The following is a 24,756-nucleotide window of genomic DNA, read 5'->3' on the forward strand; positions in this document are numbered from 1 at the left end:
TCGACTTCGTCATCACCATGGGGATCCTCAGTATTTGGTGGCGTTTCAGAGGGCACAAGCTCATATGAGGCGGGTTTTAAAGGAGGCCAGGCGTTCATCCTGGAAGGGTTATGTTTCTTCCATCAATTCGAGGACTTCCATCACCCAGGTGTGGAACCGGGTAAGGAAAATTTCAGGGAAGTTTACTGTTCCCTCTCCTCCCGTCTTATCTGTAGCAGGTGGAGCTGTGTCTGAGCCTTTTGCTGTTGCAGAGTTGCTTGTTGATCATTTTGCCAGTGTGTCACAGAAGGATGCAGATACGCATTCGGCTTGCCACCGTCAGCACCTAGAGTCTCGTAGTCTCAGTTTTGCCTCTGCTGGGGGAGAGACTTACAATGTTCCATTTTCAATATCTGAACTCCAGGCGGCTCTGCCGCAGTGCCATGATTCCTCACCTGGTTATGATGATATTCCTTAACCCGGCCCATCCCGACGTTTTCTGGGCAGTGGTACGCCCCACTCCCGACATTTTTGGACCTTTTTTTTTTTTTGGCTCAAACATCCGCTTTTGGTGAGAAACATTGAAAATTCATAGAGAAATCGCTCACCTGAGGTTTAAAATACTCGATTTAGGTACGTGTACTTCCTTACCTGACTTGGTTTTCTAACAGGCTGGCACCAAAGAAAACGAGTTCTATGGGAGGATAACTATTTTATCCACTCATAAACAGTATTTATTTATTTACTTGGTACGAATTTATATGTAGTACAAGAGTATATTGGTTTTCAAACAGTAATATAGGCATTATAAGCATTGTTTCACTCACTATCTAATCACCATTCATGACCTTTTTTTCCCCACATTACCTGATCATCATTTCTGACTGTTTCTTCCTCTAATGCTATGTAAACTTTGTCCTCCACATTGTCATCGATTGGGGAATCACTCTGGCCCTGAATGTCTTTATTGGCCAGGTCACTGGTAACAGGTGAATTGCCGAGACAATGGCGTGCAGGGGGGGGGGAGAGGTTATGCAGTGTAAAGCATCGTCCCTGCTTGGCATCTTGTAGAGGAATAGAGGAAGGTGTCCCATGTATACATGCCAAAAATCACTCGCGAAATCACTCGCGAAAATTGAAAATTGTGCAAATATGGGACCTTGCAATGTTCCCGCGTTAATTCACGTCGCCAGGACATGAGTGCACATCATGTGCGAACGTTAATTCACATCGCCGGCACGGCACGGGTTAAGCCTTTCTACATCACCTGTCTGATGAGTCCCTTTAGTTTTTGCTTTCACTGTTTAATAAGATCTGGTGTTCTGGGGAGTTACCAGCTTGTTGGGGTGTTCCTGTGGTTATCCCCATCCCCAAACCAAGAAAGGACCACCTACAGACAACGAATTATCGGCCTATTTCTCTAACGTCATGTATATGCAAAGTTCTGGAAAAGATGGTCAATGTTAGGCTTGTATGGTTTTTGGAGAGAGGTGACTTATTATTCCCTGCCCAGTATGGTTTTCAGAAAATGCTATCTACCTCTAATGCACTGCCGTCCTTGGAATCTTCTGTCTGTGAGGGTTTCTCCACTTATCAACACCAAGTCACAGTCTTCTTCGATCTGGAGAAGGCATATGACACTGCCTGGCAACATGGCATTTTACTTTCTCTTCATGAGTTTGGTCTTGGGTGCTTGACTATTTTAATCCAACAGTTTTCATCTAACCGTTTTTAAGGGTCAGAGTGGTAGGAGTGCTTTCTAATGCCCATGAACTAGAGAATGGAGTACCACAAGGGAGTATCCTAAATGTTACTCTGTTTGCTGTAGCCATTAACAGTGTAATCAGTGTCCATTCTGACAGTGTACCAGGATCACTATATGTTGATGACCTCTCAATTTCCTTCACCACGTCTCGAATGTCTCTGATAGATAGGAAGTTGCAGCTTGCCCTTAACCCCTAAAGCGTGGCCAATGGACAGCCGACCCCCCCCCCCCGGGTGGCGGGGTTGTATAGCGGTCTGAGTATCTGTAGGAAAATATTAGCCAAAAATCAGAGATTAACCCTAGAACATTATACTTGGTATGGCAGATAGTATTTACATTCAGCTTTCTCCAGAGACAGGTGTTGAGCCTTCGTGGAGTACCCAAGGACTTGTGGAGACCTGCAAAGTTGGGTAACAAAATCTTCACTTTCACACCTCCAGCAACCCGGTTTCCCCTCTACCACAGCCTCATTCTGTCACAGTAAACTTTATACTACAACGTACAGGTAGTTTGGAATCTGTATTTGTACAATATGCACTGAAAATAAGGCTAAAATCAACAAAGCGTATGGCCGACATGCAGCCCGGCGGCGGTCTTCCCGTCACTCAACAAACATTTCCATTTTCACAGCTAAAAACACGTATACTACATTATTTTCAATCATATTACTTCCCAAAAGATCACTGCAGCGCGTTTTTTATTCTGCCTTATGCCCGTCACTTTATTTTTGTTCCTGTCGGCCGCTCGCACTGACTCGGAAGAGCTAGAACTCGCCATAATGTCACTTTGAAAGCCTGCGGTAAACTGACGCTAAACAGGGGCAAACCGCACGAAAAAAAGCTAGTGTGACAACTGGAGAAACAAGCATTTCCTATTAACGTAAACTGCTTGTGAGAGGAGAGCGCAGATTTACAGTTCTGAGCAGTCAGAGCGCTGCCATATATCACAGCCAGGCTGGCCGGGCCGTGGTGGGGGGGGAGGGGGGCAACAATGGAGGTCAGTAGTACAAAGGTAAAGTATGCTAATTGTAGCTAAAGGGTGGTGGTACTGATAGACAATACCAGCTGGAACATCCTTGCCCGCATTTGTTCAAAATTAACTCGAATCGCAAACGCGACTATCCGCCGTTATGTCCTTTTTGGCGAGCGTCACAAACGCGACGACCTGCGCTTTAGAGGTTAATAGAATTTCTGACTGGGCAGATCTTGTGGTTTCCATTTTTCTTTAACGAAGACAGTGGCTATGCATTTTTGTCTTCTTTGAGGGGTTCACCCAAACCCTGACTTGTATCTCTATGGTCAGAGTATATCCTGTGTGGAAGAGACGCGGTTTCTGGGTCTTCTGTTCGATATACTACTAACCTGGGTTCCTCATATTCGTTCTGTTAAGGCAGTATGTCTAAAAGCTTTGAGTCTTGAGGGTTTTGGCTCATACCTCTTGGGGTGCTGACTGTCAGACCCTCCTCCTCTTGCATAGGTCTCTTATTCTTCCTAAACTTGAATATGGGTGTGAGGTCTACACCTCTGCAACAGATGCCTGTCTCAGGCTGTAAAATTCTGTGCAATGTGCTGGTGTACATCTGGCAACCAGGGCATTCAGATCATCCCCGATTTCAAGTTTGTTGGTGGATGCTGGTGTACTCCCCTTGGTTTTGCGATGGCAGTTGCTGATGATGAGGTGTTGGTATTGTCTTCACTGCATTCCAGAGTCAGTTTCTTGTGCCATTGTCTCCCAAGATTCCTGATCTTCTATTTAAGACACCCGTCCTAGTTTCTCAAAGCCCTTTGGTTACAAAGTCTGGTCTGTTATGTTAGCCTTTTCTGTTCCGAGACTGTCAGTTTGTCCACATCGGATCCCAAGGGTGGTTTCTTGGCTCCTCCCCCGTATGACGTTTTGTAGGTCCGGTGTTGAAAAAAGGGCTCATTTCCCTCTCAGGTGTTCCTCTCTCTCTTTATAGAACATGCCTCAACTCAAGAGGGGTCTATCCCCGGCTATGCTGACGGATCTAAGACTGATGCTAGAGTGGGATTTGGTGTTGTCTTCCCTTCCTTTAGTAGGGGTGGTAGCCTTCCTAGCATTACTTTAGTGTATATGATGGAACTGACTGCAATTTTATATCCCCTTAAAATAATTTTTACTCTCCCCCAATCTGTTTTTGTGATTTTTAGTGACTCACATACTGCTCTGTCTGCATTGGAGTCTTTTAATTCATCCCATCCATTGGTTTTATCAATTTTAGAGTAACTTTTTATTCTTGGCCGTCGTGGCCAACATGTGGACTTCTGTTGGGTTCCCGCACATGTTGGTGTGGTGGCCAATGAGAGGGCAGATACACTTGCTAAAGCTGTGTCTTCCCAACAGCCCCCAACTGACTACCCGCTTCCTGCTTCTGATGTAACACACTCGTTGTCGTACGCAATTCGTACGTGTTGGCAGAGACACTGGGATGGTGATGCTCATAATAAACTAAAAAAAATCTTTCAGAGAGTGGTTGTGCCAAGGGTTCTTCCCTCCATGTCTCAGCAACTGGAGGTGGTTCTTGCTAGGCTTTGCATTGGGCGCTCTCGGCTTACATTTTGGGTTCCTCATAAGTGGTGAGACTCAACCGTACTGTGATGACTGCCTTGTTCCCCTTACTGTCCGTCACTTGCTGGTCCAGTGTCCGAGTTTGGGGGACCTAGTGTACGTCAGAGATTCCTCCATAGGCATAATGGGGCAGATGATGCCTACTGTTTGTCCTCAATGCTTGGTGAACCCTCTAACAATTTTACTGATGTTTTTAGTTTTCTTCAGGTGGCAGGCCTCCTTCCACTTTTATAAGCAATTGATGTTTTATAAACTATTTATTTATCATTTTCAATGTTTTATTCCTACAAACAGATATTAACTTTATATTGAATATGCACTGTTTATTTTGCTGTGTCTTTTACTTTGTTGACCAGCGGCATATGACCCTAGCAGTTGTGCTACCAGATTTTAATCAATACAATCAATCAATCAATCAATCAATCATCAGGAAGGCATTTAGCACTGCTGATGTCCTGCAGCACCCTTGGTGCTCCCCTTGCCAGTTGTCCTGTGCCACACACATACACTCCCTCTGCGAAGAATCGTTCGCACAGTGATACAGAGTTGTAATAATTGTCCATATACAACTTATATCCTTTGCCTTTCAAAGGTTCAACGAGGCAACAGACTGTGTTCTCTAGAGACCTCTTCTCCCCCGTGCATACTTCCAAATTCCAAATGTAACCACTCCTTGCCTCAGCAAAGATGTATAGTTTTAAGGCATACTTTTGGGGTTTCATAGGGTTATATACACAGAAGGAGAGCTGCCCCTTCCAACCCAGAGATCCCTCATCCAGGCTAAGACGTTCACCTGGGATGTAAACCTTCTGGAACCTCTGAAGGAGATACTGCATCACTGTGCGAATCCTTATCAGCTGGTCCTGATTGCTCTCGGGTATGGCGAGACTATTGAATGCATGAAAGTGCTTCGATATGGCCCTGAAGTGCTTTCCACTCATACCTCACAGAAATATGGGGTATTTGTAAACCTCTGATGAACTCCAATAGTATGTTATGGTTGGCAGTTCACAAATCCCCATAAGAAAATATAATCCAAGGAAACGAGCCACTTCCTTTTCATTGCAGAGGTACCAGACATCTAGTGCAGTCCCCAGAAACGTGGCAAATTTGTTTGTTTCGACCGTCATGTAGGTGAGCAACTTCCTGGTAAAAAAAAATGTTGGAAGTATTGGAGTGGTGTTGCTGGTGCTGCCACTCTCAAACCTGGGGTTTCAGTGAAGGGGCCAGCATTGGGTGTAAATGACCCAGATCTCCAAGCTTCTTCCTGACGGTCACCTCCTGGGGAAATGCTTGGCTGTGTACGTGTGTGATGCACACGACCCCAAGACAGACGACTACCTCTCAGCCACCCACCACTATCTCGCCTAGGCCCACATTGCCCCCGACTTTGTGGTGGGGAGAGAGATGGTGATGACGATTGTGTTGATGATAGCTGGGTGGATGAGGGTTCAGGTGATCGTAGTGGAGATGGTTGTGGTGATGGTTGTGATGAAGGTGGTGGTGGTGGTGGTGGTGGTGGTGGTGGTGGTGGTGGTGGTGGTGGTGGTGATGATGATGATGATGCTGGCTTATATTCAGGGGGAATGAAGTCTGAAGGGGACAGTGACTTTCCTGACTTAGCTGGGGAAGATGATATGGAAATATCTTGGATGGGTGGTGAGATGCGGGCGGGTTGAAGAGTGATGAGAGTATAGGGTGACTATGGGGGGAAAGAGGTCAGTGTTTGTGGTGGGAGGGGGTGGAAGATAGGTGGCGATAATGCGGCTCAGTCTCGAGGGTCGGGGTGGTTTCAGTGGTGGCAGGACTGGTGGCAGTGATGACAGTGGTGTCTTGAGTGATAGGACTGATGGCAGGGATGGTGCTGGCCTCTAAAGAGGTGAAAAGTGTCGTCAGAGTGATGGCAGTAGCAGGAGTAGTAGTAACACCAGTGGTGGCAGTGGTGAAAGGAGTGGTGGTAGTGATGGTGCTACTATTACTCTCTTCTATGCGTATCACCACGGTCTTGACCGTGGGTTTGCGCGTATCACTCTTCGGGTCAGATTTTCCCCTCGCTTTCCTGCTCCTCACTCTCTCCTCCTCAACATATTCACAGATTCACTGTCAGTTTCACTATCACTTTCCTCACTCTCACTGCTACTGAACAAGTATTTCATATATTCTTTTTCGGATAACCCCTTGTAAGATATTTTTTCGGTACTGTAAAACTGCAGGGGACTGGTAAAAATTAGTCAGGAATTTCCAAAGCTGGCTTTCTCTGAAAATATATAACGAACACTTATAAACGGTCTTCACAAGTATGCTGCACTATATATAACACAATATCTCTATACACACGTAAGGTACGGACGGTGTGGTAGTAGGAAACACAGGCTTAAATGCTCAGCCGCATGCTCACACTCCCTTCGAGCCTGACTGCACGGAGAATATTGAGCTAAATATAGGTCGCTTGCCCCAATGATAAAGTCCCGGGTGTTGCCATATACTTCCCCTAGACCTGGGTACCCTCTGCTTTGACTCAACCAAATTTGACGCAAATCCATCCACAGGAAAAGTTTCTACGACCACTTATAGAAAGTTGCATCATGTTGCATCATTGGTTACTCTTCAGATTGCAAGGATTATGACTCGCATTGCATCATCTTGCATGAGGGGGTTAATATAATTACCAAATTTAGTAGGAAGTGGTTCAGTATGGTAAAAGGTGCGAGTACTGACGGATACGGAAGTTCTTAATAGGTGATGAAACAGTAGGTGGATGAATAAGCAAATCAAACATTCAACAAAGAAAGTCCTTGTAGTATACAAGGAACAAACCGAAAATAGAAAAAGTTGGGGGGGGGGGTACCAGGGGAAACTATGTTACAAGTGGCGATCCCTGGTCATTGCCGTGATCGAACAAGTAAATGACGGATTGGGGAAAACAAGTCAGGATTTTTAGTAACACACACCTAGAGGATAAATGCAGAAAAATACAGAGAACGGAAGGTTAGCAAGGAAAAATGTGGTAAAATATGATTGAACTGACCGTCGTGTGAGTCGTATAGGTAAATGATGTGATCCCAGCGGTAGTGGTGAATTAGGTCAATGATGGCCTGGTGGTACTCGGGTCTCATTGTGGTGGCGTAGTCCATCAGACCAGAAGACGGGTTCGGCACCTGGTGGATAGAGGGATGGTGATATATAGTTTGACTCACATATACCTAATCTCTCTCTCTCTCTCTCTCTGTATATATATATATATATATATATATATATATATATATATATATATATATATATATGATAAAGAGTAGGAGCATATATGATTGTGTATATGGGCAACTGTGTTACTCAAGTCTGAAATTTGGGACGTCAGTTTAGTGTGTGTGTGTGTGTGTGTGTGTGTGTGTGTGTGTGTGTGTGTGTGTGTGTGTGTGTGTGTGTGTGTGTGTGTGTGTGTGTGTGTGTGTGTGTGTGTTTTACAAATTAGTTTTAATCCAATTCTAACCAAACTGATGGAAAGGTTGAAGAACTGACAAGAGACTGATTTCAATAAGAACAGACCAGATCTCAGGTACTCATTGCATGGTCATTTTAAAACTGCTTTGATCTGATATTGACCAAATCTGGTGGAAGAGTTAAAGGTAAGGCAGGAAGGGAAAGAGTAAAGCTTGAGAACAATCAATCAAAAGCCATGGTAACAGGCCAAGGTCAAAGTTCGATCCGTGTGTTTAATTTCATAACTAAATAACTAAAACAGTTTTTATTTAATCTGAACCTAATACAGAGAAAGGCTTCAGAGTCAGAGATCGGACTGATCTTTTTTTTTCTATAACAATGGTCAAAGGTCAAGGTCATATAGCATTGTCAGTTTAAATGGTTCCCTTTCGATTCAGACCACTATTGGTGGAGGAGTTCAGGATAGGACAGGTAAAGAAATTCCATTGTAAGAACAATTATTCAAAGGTCAGTGCCAATGAGAATGGTCAAAGATCAAGGCCACATGGCATTATCAGCTTAAACAGTTGTGGTCTGATAACAAAAATGTGGAAGAGGTGAAGACATGGCATGGACCAAAGAATTCAATTTCATAACCACTCAGTTAACTGTAAAGGTAGGCTACAGGGCAAGATCATGTTTTCACCCAGATGTGTTTCTGTGTGAATAAAGTAACTAAAACAGATTTGTCCTGATTTAGCAAAACTTGATGGAAGGGCTGAGGATTAGCCATGGGGTTACCTTGTTTTCTTTAGATGAGGTCATAGGTCAAGGTCAAATAAAGAGGTCAACTTTAAAAATTTTAATCAAATTTAGATCAAACCTTGCTGAGAGGTTCAGGGAAACAAAAACCTAAATGCATTTGATTATGAGAAAAATCCATCAAAGGCCAAGGTCACAGGCTAAGACAAAAATGTTCCACCAAAGAGCTCAAACAGTTTTATATGATATGGACCAAACTTGGTATATCGACTGAGAGTCAGCCAAGGATGAATGCCGTAGATTTTATTTTGATAATACATCAAAGGTTAAGGTCACTGGTTAAGATCAACTTAACTGATTTTGATTCGATTTGGATAAAACGAAATGTAATGGTTGTTGGTTAGGGCAAGAATAAAGGAAATCGAATATGTTAATAATTATCAGTCGAAGATCAAAGTCAAAGACTTAAGTCAAATAATTGACCCCACACTTAATGGGATGAGGGTTGCACTTCCTCCTTCTCCTCCTCCTTTTACTACTACTTTTATTATAATAGTATTTCTAATAATAATAATAATAATAATAATAATAATAATAATAACAACAACAACTAATAATAATAATAATAATTATTATTATTATTATTATTATTATTACTGGTAAAAGGACGAGGCAGTCTTCAAATCCTTCCTCCCCAGAACCAATCAGGTAGTCCAGTATCTAGCGGCCGTATTCTCGCGGACAAGACTGCACCTTGCCAGTCCACAATGCCACCTCGACCATTCCTTTCTTTAGTACCATTAAAACGTATAAATCACAAGCAATGCACTGTGCCCACGTTGCAGTGTAACCCACCAAACAACACACTTTTACTCTCATATACTTCATTTTCACAGCACGCAGAATTCTTCAACATAATCTCATAAAAAATTATTCCTGGGAGTGTCCGGTTGAAATGGACGATTTCCTGCAGCTCACTGGGTCACGACCATGTGATGATGATGATGATGATGATGATGATGAATGACAAAGATAATGACGACGACCATGACAATGATGATGATGATGAAGGGCAAACATGTTCGGGTGTGTACGAGAAGAATAACGGAGATAATGCTTAACTAAGAGAGCACAAGGCCTTATATTCCCATTGCATTCTCTAAGCGACGACAATATCTGAAACTGCATGTAAGAAATAAATGAAAAAGAAATAGTGAAAAAATAATTACAAAATAGAGAGCACCAATAAAGAACGATGAACATGGATGTACAGAGAGAGAGAGAGAGAGAGAGAGAGAGAGAGAGAGAGAGAGAGAGAGAGAGAGAGAATGTAATCCATGGGATCAGGAGAAGCGAGGATGGTTCTCTTGGTAATCTCTTCAGTACCCTGACCTCTTTTTTGAAATGACTTTTTTTTTTCTACATATTTTCCAGATTCCTGAATAGCATTTTTTAATATATTAACCTTTCAAGAGAAATATCTTCTACTCCAGGACGATTATACCGAATCTCTTCAGTACGATAGTTTTATTCACGTTATTAAATAATTTTCGTAATGAATGCAACTGGCACAAGCAAGTCTGCTACTAACACTCAGCTCCTGCGATTCAGCTGCATAAAATCGCCTAGGGTTACGAACATATGATCAGATCAAGGATAACGCTTCACAGCGATAGCGGGGAGAGAGATGCTCATTTAACACTTTTACATTGATTACTTTCCACACTCTACCTACAGACATACGATTTTCAGCATTAGCGATAAAAAGTGGATGATGGCAGAGCATGACTGGGAAGAGGAGAGACGCGTGGGGAGAGAGGTCGGGAAAAGGAGTGATTTAACTTCTAAAACAAAATCGTATACTCGAGAAACACGCAGTCAGTTTCTGTGTTTAGTGTGTAACTGACATAGTAAAGAATTTTTTCTTGCAACCTCACCTTTAGGACTGCAAACGTTCTATAGCATTTCATATAATATTTCCTGGCAACATCAGTACAGTCCAAATAATCTTCTGCGTTTGTGTTCGTAACGAAGAATCTTCATACCCCAAAGTCATATTTTTCACAGTAACGTTGTTATCCCACATGCTGCAAATTAATATTATAATTAGGGAATGTGTTCTTATCTATGCATATATGTGTATGTATATATGCATAGATGTGTGTGTGTGTGTGTATATATATACTGTATATATATATATATATATTATATATATATATATATATATATATATATATATATATACTGTATATCTATCCATCTATCTATCTGTCTATATATATATAAATATATATATATATGTATATACACATATATATATATATATATATATATATATATATATATATATATATATATATATATATATATATATATATATATATTTATATATACTGTATATCTCTCTCTCTCTCTCTCTCTCTCTCTCTCTCTCTCTCTCTCTCTATGTATATATATATATATATATATATATATATATATATATATATATATATATACTGTATATCTCTCTCTCTCTCTCTCTCTCTCTCTCTCTCTCTCTCTCTCTCTCTCTCTATATATATATATATATATATATATATATATATATATATATATATATATATATATATATATATTATATGCGAGGAAGAAGGAACCAAAGGCCATGAGCCCGCAGTAACAGTTCCCTCCAAGAGAAAAACAAAATACAATAGAGAGCCAAATTCAAGATCCGATCATTTTGAAATGCCTGGACACACTGCGTTTGAAAGACTGGAGATCATAGGCAGCAGGAAATACAGACAAAGGGAGACAGTTCCAGAGCTGACCTGTTGCATAAATGAAATACTGGTAGTAAGGGTTAACTCCTGCATTAGAGAGTTGGACAGAAAAGGGATGAGAGTTTGCTACCAGACGGGTGCTACGCGCCCGTCGTAGAGGTGGAGGAATGCAAGCAGACAGTTCAGAGGAGCAGTGACCATTAAAGTAGCGATAGAAAAGAGATAAAGATGCAACAGTGCGGCGAAGAGACAGAGGTTGAAGGGAGTCAGTAAGAGGAGGAGAGTTAATGAGACGAAAAGCCTTTGACTCCACCCTATTGAGAAGAACTGTATGTGGGGAGCCTCCCCACACATGAGAGTTGTACTCCACACAGGGGCGGATAAAACCCCTGTATAGAGTCAACAACTGTGCAGGGGCAAAGAAGGAACGGAGTCGGCTTAGCACACCCAATCTCTTGGAAGCAGATTTTACAAGAGATGTAATATGATCTTTCCAAGATAAGTCCCGAGTAAATGAAACCCCAAGCATGTTCAAAGATGATGCAGGATTAAGCTGAATGTTATTAAACATTAGTGGGTATACCTGTGGAAGATTTTGTCGGGTTGATAGGTGTAAGAACTGAGTCTTAGATGCATTAAAAACAACCATATTATTTTTACCCCTTACTGACCAGGAGCTTTACAGTAGCTCCAATGCTCGATAGGCAAAAAAAAAAAAAAAAAAATTACTTTACGAGATGACCTGACGAGGGTAATAGCGGAGTCTCTACTCACAACAGAGCTACGACCATCCTTTGGCTCACACGACTCCTCTACACAGTTGCTGTTGGTAAATTAAATATAGGCTACTGTAACTCGCTCAGTTCCCTGTTCTTTTATACTATTGTCAACTCCAGATAATATATATATATATATATATATATATATATATATATATATATATATATATATATATATATATATATATATATATATATATATACTGGTTGTGATCTTGTTTTCTTCTTTAAGGTCTCAAGATGGTTTATGTATAAACCGAAACGTTCCCAACAAATCATGTATGTCATCACGCTGGTTTTGCTGGCCATAACCAGTTTTCGTTTCTCACAGAATGAAAGTATCGTTACTATATCTATCTATCTATCTATACTGTATATATATATATATATATATATATATATATATATATATATATATAGTGAGTGTGTGTGTGTGTGTGTGTGTGTGTGTGTGTGTGTGTGTGTGTGTGTGTGCAGTTGTGTTTGGAGAGTAAGCATGAATGTGTGAGTGTGAATGGAAGCGAGCGGGTGGGTGAAAGTGAGAGTGCGAATAAGTGTCAGTGGATGCAAAAGTGAGTACCGAGTGAGTGTGAGACTGAGAAAATGAGTGAGTGCGAGAAATGGTGAGGATGTGTAAGAATGTGAAGGAAAGAGATAGTCAAGGCGAATGTGATAAGTGTTTGTCTAGGAGAGAGAGAGAGAGAGAGAGAGAGAGAGAGAGAGAGAACAATGATAGATAGGCGGATAGACATACAGGTTCAGAGAGAGAGAGAGACAGAGGAGTGGTGAGGGACAATTAAAATGAGAGGAGGGAGGGAAGGAAGATCAGAGAAACAGCGGTAGGAAAAAAAAAAAACGAAGGCCATCTGGAACAAGAAATCAGGAGAAACAAATTCAAGGAGGACGAGGCAAAGACTAGGGCAGTACAAGGTAAGCAGGAAAGTCGGTAAAAGAGACAAGAAAAACGGAGAGAGAGAAAAAAAAAATGAATGACGAAGGGAGTGGCAAGGAAAAGGGAAAGGAAGGTAATGGGAGAGGAAGGAAAGCAGGACAAGGAATTAGGCACTGGCGTAAGGTAGGCAGGAAAGATAAGTGGGCATGGAAGGGAGGAAAGAAGGAAGTTGGAGGAAGGCTGGAGGAGGTAGGCAGCGGAAGGAGGGAATTAGGAGAGAGTGGAATGCAGGGGAAGGGGGCTGAAAGGAGAGGGAGGCAGGCAGACAGGAGGTGATAGGGAGAAGAGGGAGATACGAAGGAAGGGTAAGTAGGTAGAATAGGGTGGGTAGGCAGGAGGGGGTTGGCATGAGAGTGAGGGAGGTAGGCGAAAGGGTGGGTTAGTCAGCAAAAGGAGGTAAGCGATAAAGGGAGGTAGACTGGAGAAGGAGGGGGGAATAAGAGAGAGGTAGGCAGGAAAGGAAAGGAGATGGGATACAAAAGGAAGAAGAGAGGAGAGTGAGACAAGAAAGCAGAGGTAAGGCTGATTCAGACGTAAGAAGGAGAAAGAAATACTGGAGGAGGAGGAGGTAGTGAGGGAGGTGTAAGGAGGCAGACAGTAGGAGCAAAGAAGAAAGGTAAAAGTTAGGAGAAGGAGGCAGAAAGGCAGGGAGGCAGAAGAAGCAGAGAGGTAGAAGAAAGGAGGAGAAACCTGAGGAAGCCAGGCAGGAAGCTAGTCAGTCATGGAGGCATGAAAGCAGGAAAGCAGTCAGGCACCCAACAAAATCAGAAAAGGCTCAGGACTTTCTCCGTGGCTGTCAAGAAAATCACCGCCGCTCACACCGCCTGCACACACACACACACACACACACACACACACACACACACACACACACACACACACACACACACACACACATCGCTGTAAAGATAAAACCCGCTCTCGGTATGGGATCGCGGTTGTAACTACAGGCCGGGATAGAATCACATTTTATAAGCTTGGAATCCCAGAAGTTGAAACAGAGGCTTAGGAACACTGTGGCAGATTAGCAGCTTTTGGTAAGTCACAACCTTCCCCGGGAATATAATGAAAATTTTCCAGAAATATGAGCAGAAACGATTTTTTTTCATAATGTCTAGACAAGTGAACCTGTTACGTACTATCAACCCCTATGGCCAATAGAAACTCACTTGGAAAAAGAAATTCGTTGACAAATATTCCCTAAAAGTTCTCACTGATCCAATATATATATAGGAGTTAAGCTGGGATGAACTTCCCACCGAGTGTGTGCTAATACCTAGCCCAGTGAGATTATTATATCCTACACAAAAATGCCAGCAGAAGAAAATTCCCACGGAAAATGGAATTCACTAAACTTTTATCAGTTAATAAATCTCAAGACCATAGGTTATGATGGAACTGATTAAGATGAACAACTGACTGCGAGAGAGCAAAATCCACACAAATACCAACAGAAATTTCGACGAATAAGTTAATTCCTCGAGTGGCAATTCCCACGTTTCAAGAAATTACAGTCGATAAAACTCGTGGACTTCTGGTTGGGTAACAGGGCTGGACGGGAAGTTAGGTGCCTCCTGTAAAGACTTTCACCTCCGCTGTCAAGTTTCCTCAAAGGGAGCTTCGTACTTTTTATTAACTACTGTTATTTCATTTTGATAATATCCAGTTATTTGCAACTTTTATTATTCCTTCTCGTGCTCTACTTCCTCTTCCTCCTGCTCCTACTTCTCTTCCTAAGACTGTTTGTCCATTTATTTATTTGCATATTTACAGATTATTAATAATTCTTCTTCTGGGGGTATGAAGATATTTTCAATGCTTACTCTGATGATAATTCTTGAAGTCCCATGTGTCTCCTACCAATAATTCTGCCTGGACATCAAGGTAGCCACAGAAGCAGATTCGTACACGCAAAAAGACATTTGGTTCGTACTGTGAGCGTTATACGCAATTAGTCAAAGAGTACTTTTGCGTATGGAGACTTTTAAAATTTCTTCATTTAATAGGGACTCGCTTTTTTATCGAGCTTATTAGTCGTTCAGTTTCAACTGCTTTAGTTTATTCATATATCAGTTTTTTTTAAGTTAGCTACTTATTGTGATGCTGTACCACCTTACGTATTTTGATACGGATTGCATTTTGTTCTGGGATTATGCATCTGTGCTCGATATTTTGATTCGGGTCCTGTTCGTGTCCCTGCGTGTGTGTGTGTGCAACACACACACACACACACACACACACACACACACACACACACACACACACACACACACACACACAGAGGAGGGGGGGTATGGATCAAAGAGTTTTGATCCATTTTGAAGAAAACCTATTTAGAACAACAGGGGAAAGGTCAAGCTCACAAGTCCAACATGCACTCTGAGTAGTCCTCCTTGTTTTCATTCTGCTATATTGTATACCCACATAATGACGATTATGTGGCCACTTGCACTGGTCAGTATTAGTGTTATAACAGGTTTGTTTTCATCTGAAGAACTGGCTGACTCCCGCAACTCTGAATACTACGTCGTGGTTTCATGAAATTCTAATTGTGAGATAGTATTACGTCTGCTCAATCGCTAGTCAAATTTACCCTCGAATGTGATGCACTTGGCCATCAGCTAAGCAGGTTATGGATCTTTTCCAGGTGAGATGTGAACACGTTACATCCATACAAACATTTGATGTGGTTAGTACACGTACGAAGGGACTTTGAAACCAGTTCAACGTGTCCCTGCTCCACATAGCTGGCAGGCTGAAAGAACTTGAACAATTTCAAAGACTAATGCGAGGTGAGTCAGCGCAGCCGTAGTTTATGACTCTTACCAAATTAGTTCCGTCCTGAGTGAATATTCCAAAGCTAAGTTTTCAGTTTTCGTTAATTTTAGCTCGCTGAATGTCCTTTATCTCTGCTCCCGTATTTTTACGTAAGAAGGAAAGAGTTTGTTCGTAGCACCATATTTAAGCGACCTCATTAACACTTTAATTCGAGAACGTAGAGGTAGTTTTTATTTTGATGTTCCTATCTCCAGACAAGGAGCCAGGTGGCATGTTGTACTGTGTTTGACTCGCGAGCTATGTGTGCCCGGCATGTAGGGTTCGAAACCCATGCCGTGGAGGACAATTACAGTGAATGCTGGTAGTATGCCCTTTCATACGCTAGCATGTGTTTGCACAGTTAGTTCTACCGACGGCATATGTAGACTGTGACACAAAACCGTCGCCATTAAAATTCATTGCCCTTCAAATGCATATTCTCTATTCATACTACACCAGCACGGGAAAAATTTATTCTAGCTCTCCTTCTGCCTTTTATGTGAAGGTCCAGTCCTGAATAAGAGTACATTTATGGACTGCAAAAGTTACTTGTTTATCTCCAGACAAACTTATTTAGCGTAAGGAAGAAATTTCGCACTGCAAACGTTCCATGTAATCGCCATTAATAGAATAGATACACCACAAACTTGTCTCTGGCTACACCCACTAGGTGTCAATCTTACACCCCCTATTATATCCAAGGACCTGAAACCATACCGGCAATTGTGCCCAATGGCCCTATTTTTCCCCCCTTAACCTATTTTTCTCCTTATACCCGTTCTCTCACTTGATCTTTTATTGCCAAAAGGATCTATTTTTCTCATGGGCCCATTTCCGCTTAAGAAGATGTATTCCATATGGTTCTATTTTTCTCGCTGAAACTATTATTCAAATGGGCCTTTTTTACACATGGGTCTATTTTAACTAATGAATCTACTTTATTCATGGACCAATATCACCAATGGATATATATTCACAACTGGAGTATTTTCCCAATGGACATATTTTCCCCACAGACATTCAGTTGTTTCCTTGTCTATCTCTTTTCCCTCTGTAGATCTACATTCCTACTTGGATGCACCATTTTCCTTTAGAACCTATATTACTCTTTGGACCATCTTTTCCCCAATGAACTACTTTCAATCGTGGGTTTATTTTCTCCACAAGGGGGAACACAGCATCTGCCAATGAAATTATTCTCTCACATAAAACTATATCTACCCAGTGCACATATGTTCCTACTTGGGTCAAATTTCCCCAGCTACGTAAGGCCTATTACTGACTTACCTGTTTCCTCATGTGGACTTATTTCTACCATGGAACTCATCACCTCATCAATCTAATCCTCATGGCCTATTTTTCCCACTACCCAACAATCCACCCACCCATCCACTAAGCCATCCCACCCCATTCCCAACACACTCGACACATACACCCATCCCGCCCACTCATCTAACCTGCTTACCCCACCTCAAGCACTCATCACACCCCACACAATCATGACATCCTGTCCACCCACCCTCCCAGGCCCATCTACCCATCCTCTCACCCACCTACTTACGTCACCCCACCCACCCAAACCAATCAATCCACCCACCGCCAGACACATTTTTTACCTTCCCACCTTGTCCACCCATCAACCCATCCATTCCATCCATCAATATCACAGTGCTCCCTTGCCCTATCCTCTCACTTCATCCTGCTCACCCACTCAACATCCTGCTCCCCCGCCCTACCTAATCCACTCACCTCATCCCGCTCACCTACCCAACCAATCCATCCCACCCACCCATCTATCCACCAGTCATCCCCACCCACCCATGCTGCCCTCTCATCCAACCCACTCACCGACTCTCCCCACTCACCCTGTCCACCCCTGCCAACTCATTCATCTGCCACATGCACCCCCACAAAGAAACCCACACCACTCATCTAGCCCATCACACACACACACACACACACACACACACACACACACACACACACACACACACATAGATACAGAAGACACAATAGTGAAAGGGCATATAATTATTACAAACAGGCAAGAAACGATTATACAAGAATAAGGAGGGCAGCCCAAAAACAGTTTGAGGAGGATATCATAAATAAAAGTAGTGATCAACCGAAGCTATTTTACAGCTACATCAGAAGCAAAACCAAAGTAAAATAGATAATACAATCCATTACGGACGAGGGAATCACCTATACACAAGAGAAAGATATTTGTGAAGCACTAAATAAGAATTTCCAATCAGTTTTTACAGAAGAAAAAAAATTTGAGAGAGATTATGTGGAACATGCATGTCCACACATACTACCAGATATACAAATATCAGAAAAAGTAATACAGGAGGAGATAAGTAAATTACACAGAGGAAAAGCAAATGGTCCTGATGAAATTTCATGTTGGGTGCTACGAGAATGTGCAAAGGAGTTAAGTAAACTATTATTTTTAATTATCAAGAAATCCTTGAGTCATGGTAAACTACCTGATATTTGGACGAAAGCAAATACTGTCCCCTTATTCAAGGAAGGGAATAGACAAAATCCACTCAACTACCGACCAGTATCACTGACCAGTGTTGTAAGGAAGATATTAGAAAAGCTTATAAGAAAAGCTTCGGTAAATCATCTAGAAGAACACAATATGATAACAGAAAGACAGTTTGGTTTCAGAAAAGGAAACTCATGTGTTACTAATCTGTTGAGCTACTATGACAGAGTAACAGACAAAATACAGGAAAGAGAAGGATGGGTGGACAGTATCTATTTAGATTTCAAGAAAGCATTTGACACAGTACCACATAAAAGACTTTTATGGAAACTATACCATCAAGGAGGAATTCGAGGCAAACTGTTTTGTTGGATGCAAGATTTTCTCATAACAAGAGAAATGAGAACAGTACTAAGGGGAAACTACTCATCATGGAAAGAAGTGACTAGTGGAGTACCACAGGGTTCAGTGCTGGCACCAATCATGTTTTTAGTGTATATAAATGATATAAACAGTAACACTGGAAATGAAAGCTATCTAAATATGTTTGCAGATGATGCAAAAATACAAAGGAGGATTACTAACACAGACTCTTGTAAAGAGCTACAAGAAGAATTAAATAAACTTCATGAATGGAGTAATACATGGCAAATGGAATTCAATGTGGACAAGTGTCATGTAATCAAGTTTGGTAAAAGTGGAAAAAAACCTGATTGGGATAATACGTTAGGAAATAAAACCCTACACACATCAGAAAGAGAGAAGGACCTAGGTGTGATTATCAATAACAGACTATCTCCGGCTGACCACATCAGTGAGAAGGTACGGAACATGTGTACACTGCTTCCAAATATGAGAATAGCATTCACATACATAAATGAAGACATGCTAAGAAGGATAATAACATCATTCATTAGACCAACCCTGGAGTATGCATCAGTAGTCTGGAGTCCTCATCTCAAGAAAACACATAGACAAGATTGAAAAAAGTTCAAAGGGCCGCTACAAGATGGATACCAAGCTTAAGGGATCTAAGCTACGAAGAAAGACTAAATAAACTGAATCTACCAACACTACAGAAAAGAAGGAAAAAAGGGGACATGATAATGCTATATAAATGCATATCAGGGAAGGAGAAAATAGACATAAATGATTACTTAACATATGGGGAAGCATCAGCAAGAGGACACTGCAAAAAACTGCATAAGAAGGGAGGTGATAAAGACGTAAGGAAATTCAGTTTCCCAAACAGAGCAATTGATCAGTGGAATGCACTACCGAATAAAATAGTGTGTGCCAAAACAATTCACAAATTTAAGGATATGTACGATAAATATGGTTTAAGACACGGGACAGTACGAGCTTGACTCATTCCTGTAAAGATACAATTAGGTAAGAACAATTAGGTAAAAACACACAAACACACACACGAGAGAGAGAGAGAGAGAGAGAGAGAGAGAGAGAGAGAGAGAGAGAGAGAAAGAAAGAGAAGGAGGGGGGGGATTTTATGGTACTCATCTCGTAGTCTTGCAAGGTCCAGTTTCAATCATTGAAAGGGAATCTGGAGAAAATGCACGGGAAGTCACCCCCGAGAGAGAGAGAGAGAGAGAAAGAGAGGGGGGGAGGTATTTTATGGCTCTCATCTCTCAGTCTTGCAGGGTCCAATCTTGATCATTGGAAGGTAATTTGGAGAAAACGCACACGAAGTCACCAGAGGGAGAGAAAAAAAAAAAGAAAGAGAGGAGACACTTGAGATAAATTTGGTATTCATTTGTTATGATAATTATTTAACCAGCAGGCAGTATTTACGGGCACTTATGATATTTACCATACTTTAATTCATTTTTGCCATGAACAGACCATTTCTAATCTAATTTGATATACCATATCCCCTACTTTTTTTTTGTTTTTACTTCCGTAGATTTGTTAGATTCGAAGTGAGTTTTATAACTGCATATTATTTCAGTACTGTCACAAGAAGCAATATTTTATTTGTTCTATTAATAAGATAACGTTTTTGCCTTTTTTTACTCCTCATCGACTGAAGACTTGTTTTTTGTACTAATAATATTGAAAACTCGTTTTATTCTATTCTGTCAAACGACAGATGAGTATTTTCGTTGTTATATAGCCCCCTGTTTTGCCCTCGCTATCAACAGCTAATTTATCTATTCAGTTCAGTAAAAGCTAAGATCATTTGCTCTAGTTGTTGGAAAAGTGAAACGTCTTGTTACCGTACTTTTATGGACAATTCTACAATTTCTCAAAACTCTTCCAAAATCCCCATTAACTGTTCGTGTTTGCAGGGGTAGGGAGCAAAAAACTGAATCAAATATCCTTACTTTAATTTGCAATAAAATACATTAGAGACACTTACAACCCATGTACAGGACAGAGACAGAAGTACGTTTTGATGTAGGGGAAGGAAGGAAGGAAAGAATAATGAAGAACTAGCAACCAATACATAATAGGGCTATATGGCACTAAGGTAGAAGGGAGCTGGGTAAGTAATTATATTAACTGCATGATATTAAGTCTAGTAGGAAAAGTGATAATACTGGAAACAAACAATGAGAGTGTCACCTAGGAAATCAATAAGTTGTTGGGGCCGACGTAGTGCGAGAAGAAAGGGGAAAGCTATGAGACGATGTTGGAATGTAGATGGGCAATCAAGAAAAAGATAACGGATAGTCATAGGGCACTTACAGTTTGAACAGATGGGCTGAGGGTCATGGCACATCAAATGACCATGCGTTAGGCAGATATGACCCAAGCGATGACAAGCAAAGATAGTCTCCCATCGACAATTGGGGTGGGTTGATGTAGGCCAGGGAAAAACAGAGGGTTTAACACTATGATGTTTGTTGTGAACCTGTTGGTTCCATGAGGATTGCCAACAATCCCAGAAGAGACTGGTAAGAAGAGTGAAACAATCAAAGGCAGGAATGGGGCGGAGGGAAGACCTAGAGGTGAAAGTTGCAGAGCGTGCCAGTGAGTCATCTGGTTCATTACTTGTAATCCCAATATGTCTAGCAAGCCAGCAGAAGCGAAATGACTTTTCTTCTTACAGAAAGGCGGAAAAGGACCTAAGAAGAGACTTAGGAGCAAAAGCAGAAGAGTGGCAGGATATATGTTCGAGAAAAAGGGAGTGAAGGGTATCTGGGGAAAGAAAAGACTTAAAACAAGGGAGAAAAGAAGAGCAGACCATCAGAGGAGGCAGAAGCCAAGATGAGAAGGAAACTGGACGTAGTAGTGGAATAGGAGGAAAGACAAAATCAATAGACTGAAGTAGGATGGGGACCCGAAGGGGGAATGGAAGAAGGAGATGGGAGACCGAGTGAAACGAGAGTTGAAGACTAGGAGGACGGAGTAACTTATTGGTAGGAAACTGAAGGAGACGTGTATAGGACCTAAGAGTAATAAGAGAACGACGATATGAGAGAGGGAGAAATGCCTGATACAACACAAAGACTTGTAGCGGGAGTCGACTGAAAAGCACCAATAGCTAAATGAAAACTAGGATGATGAAAAGAATCTAACTTTGAAAGAATGTGAGTGAAACCAGAATAGACTTGGCAACCATTATCGAGTTTAGATAGAATGAAGACGAGTAAAGACGAAGAAGTGTGACATGATCAGTGTCCCATGAAAGATGAGACAGCATCTACAGCAAACAAAGACGATAAAGGGTAGAAGACTTGAGGAAAGAAATATGTGCATTCCAGTTTAACCGAGAGTCAAATGGGAGGCCAAAAAATGTGGCAGAGGATCAGTACGGAAGTGCATAGAAGGCTGTGATATGGTTTGCAAATGAGTATAAATGTTACTGCACAGGACTTAGAGGTAGAAAAACGAAAACCATAAGTAGCAGCCCATGTGGAGGCAACATTGATAGCAGATCGAAGAAGGGGTTGGAGCTGAAGTCCATTGGAATCGGTAGCATAAATAGCTAAATCATCAACATAGAGAGAGGTTGAAACAGGAAGGGGTAGTGAAGAGACAATGCCATTTATAGCTATAAGAAAAAAGATTGTACCCTGGACGCAGCCTTCATGGTGGTGAAAGACATGGGAAAGATGGTCTTTTGGGCGGACATGAAAGGTGTGGAGGGAAAGAAAATTCTGAAAGAAAAGACCTATGTTACCATGCAGACCAAGGGAGCAAAGGCAATGGAGAAAATGATATCTCAATGCAGTATCACAGGATTTTTTTAAATCTATCTATCTATCTATATACCTAGGCTGCTTCCCCTAAGGAAAGGGAGGTAGCCGAGACAGGACAACACACTCTCCATTTACTCATCCATTCAAACACATTCATTCGCATCTTAGCCCCAAAGGGTGGAATGAAAAGGCAGAGCAGATGAATTATTCGAGTTTGAGAAAAGGATCTAAGGTGCAACATGCTTTGCGGTAACCCAAACTGTAAGGGGGAATGAAGAGTACGGGATTCAAGGTGCCGCATGAGTTGAGTATTAACCATCCATTCAGGGAGTTTACGTAAACAGCTAGTCAGGGCTATGGGAGGGAAATCTTGAGGTGTCCAGGTTTACCAGGTTTAAGAAATGGAAGGATGATTGCTAGGCTATATGCAAATCAGAAGTAAAATAAACTTTCGTCCAAAATTTTTAATAAAGGGCCGAGAGAAAGAACGTGACTTGTGGTGAGAGATGTTTTAACACAGTGTAATGAACACCATCAAGTTCTTTACTTGTATTTTTAAAGGATTTAAGTAAAGATGTCAACTCACAAAGAAAGATTGGATGGATAAAAACTCCTTCAGCTGACAATGTAAAAAAAATTGGTACAGATTCAGAATCAGATGTAAGACAGTGAAATTCTGAAGAGAGAGAGAGAGAGAGAGATGAGACCTATTACTAAAAAGACTAAAATAATTACCTAAACGAATCTGGAACTAAGGACACAACAACCACATACCAGCCATTAACCCACCCCGTCCCGACTGATTTTCCACCACTGACCCCCCCCCCAATCCTGACCAATTTTGGGGAAAAAAAATTGGCTCAAACCTCCACTTTTAGTGACAAACATCGAAAATTCGTAGAAAAATCGCTCACCTGAGGTTTAAAATACTGGATACAGGTAGAAGTACCCCTTACCTTACTGTGTTTTCTATCAGGCTGGCTCCAAAGAAAATGAGTTCTATGGGAGGGTAACTATTCCACACCATTCATAATCGGTATTTATTTATTTATTTGGTACAAATTTACATGTAGTATGAGAGTATATTGGTTTTCACACAGTAATATAGGCAATATAAGCATTGTTTCACTCACCAAACACATCAGCATACCTGACCTTTTTTGGCAGCATTACCTGATCATCATTTCTGACTGTTTCTTCCTCTAATGCTCCGTAAACTTTGTCCTCCACATTGTCATCGATTGGGGAATACCTCTGGCCTTGAATTTCGTACTGTGGCACATGTCTTTACTGGCCAGGTCACTGGTAACAGGTGAATTGCCGAAACAATGGCATGCAGGGGGGGGGGAAGCAGGTCATGTGGGGTAAGACATTGACCCTGCCTTCCATCTTGTAGACAAAGGTGTCCCGTGTATACGTACCAAAAATCATGCAAAAAATTTGAAAATTGTGCAAATTAGGGACCTTGCAATTGCTGCATGTTTATATATGGCAATGGGAGTCACAGTGAGAAAACGTGTGGACGTATATATACGTCAGTGGAAGTCAACAGGTTAATATAAAGAACCGGGGCTTAGGGTGGGATATGTTTCTCTGATGATTTACAAGGTCGGGATCAAACTGCTGCAGTATGTGTAATTACAGAAATAAAAGAAACATATCTCCAGCTAGAACATTTGGCCTGACTGATGATACAACAGAGGGCAGCAGAAGCTCGGTGCAATATGAGAAGGCTATGAATCTAATCAGAGGTGGACTGTTAACAATGAAATCTTTTCCTGGAGGCACATTTTACACAGAAATATAGTAAACAAGTAGGAGTCAACCAGGGCACAAGTTTGACAGTAGACAGTCGTGTATCATGGGAAACGTTGGTGAGAGATGCACATAAAACTAGGACAAGGAAGAAGGACAACATATCTTGTAGAGACAAAAAAGATGAAGGGGGAAGTGGAGGCACTGTAAAGGAAGCAAAAAAACTCCCAGTCAGCCACATAGAACCACCTGCGGGGAGACAAGGGAGAGGATATATGAGGCAAGAAAGAGTTTGATGAGGAAGTGATCACTAAAAAGATTGTCTTCTAATACCAACCGATGGAAATGGAGAGAAACTGAAGGTGGGCAAAGGGACAGATCAACACAAGAGAGAGAATGGGTACAGAGATCAAAGTGAGTAGGGGTGCCAATGTTAAGGACAATATTATCTTGAGAAGAAAGAGATTGTTCTAATATGCGTCCTCTAGTGGTGATCACAGAGTCACCCCACAGGGAATG

General features: G+C 41.5%; 1 protein-coding gene across 1 annotated transcript in view; it reads right to left on the reverse strand.

Annotated features, from left to right (window-relative positions):
• LOC145411622 (glutamate receptor 1-like) overlaps positions 1–24,756 on the reverse strand; it is an 863,839-nt gene that overhangs the window by 417,731 nt on the left and 421,352 nt on the right. Inside the window, exon 4 of the mRNA XM_080281630.1 lies at positions 7,359–7,488. Within this exon, the coding sequence (XP_080137756.1) occupies positions 7,359–7,488 (130 nt within the window). The remainder of the gene's footprint in view (positions 1–7,358; positions 7,489–24,756) is intronic.

Source organism: Coenobita brevimanus, chromosome 90 (genome assembly GCF_032717465.1).
Source record: "Coenobita brevimanus isolate Jiangsu-jjx chromosome 90, ASM3271746v2, whole genome shotgun sequence".
Classification (NCBI taxonomy): Eukaryota; Metazoa; Arthropoda; class Malacostraca; order Decapoda; family Coenobitidae; genus Coenobita; species Coenobita brevimanus.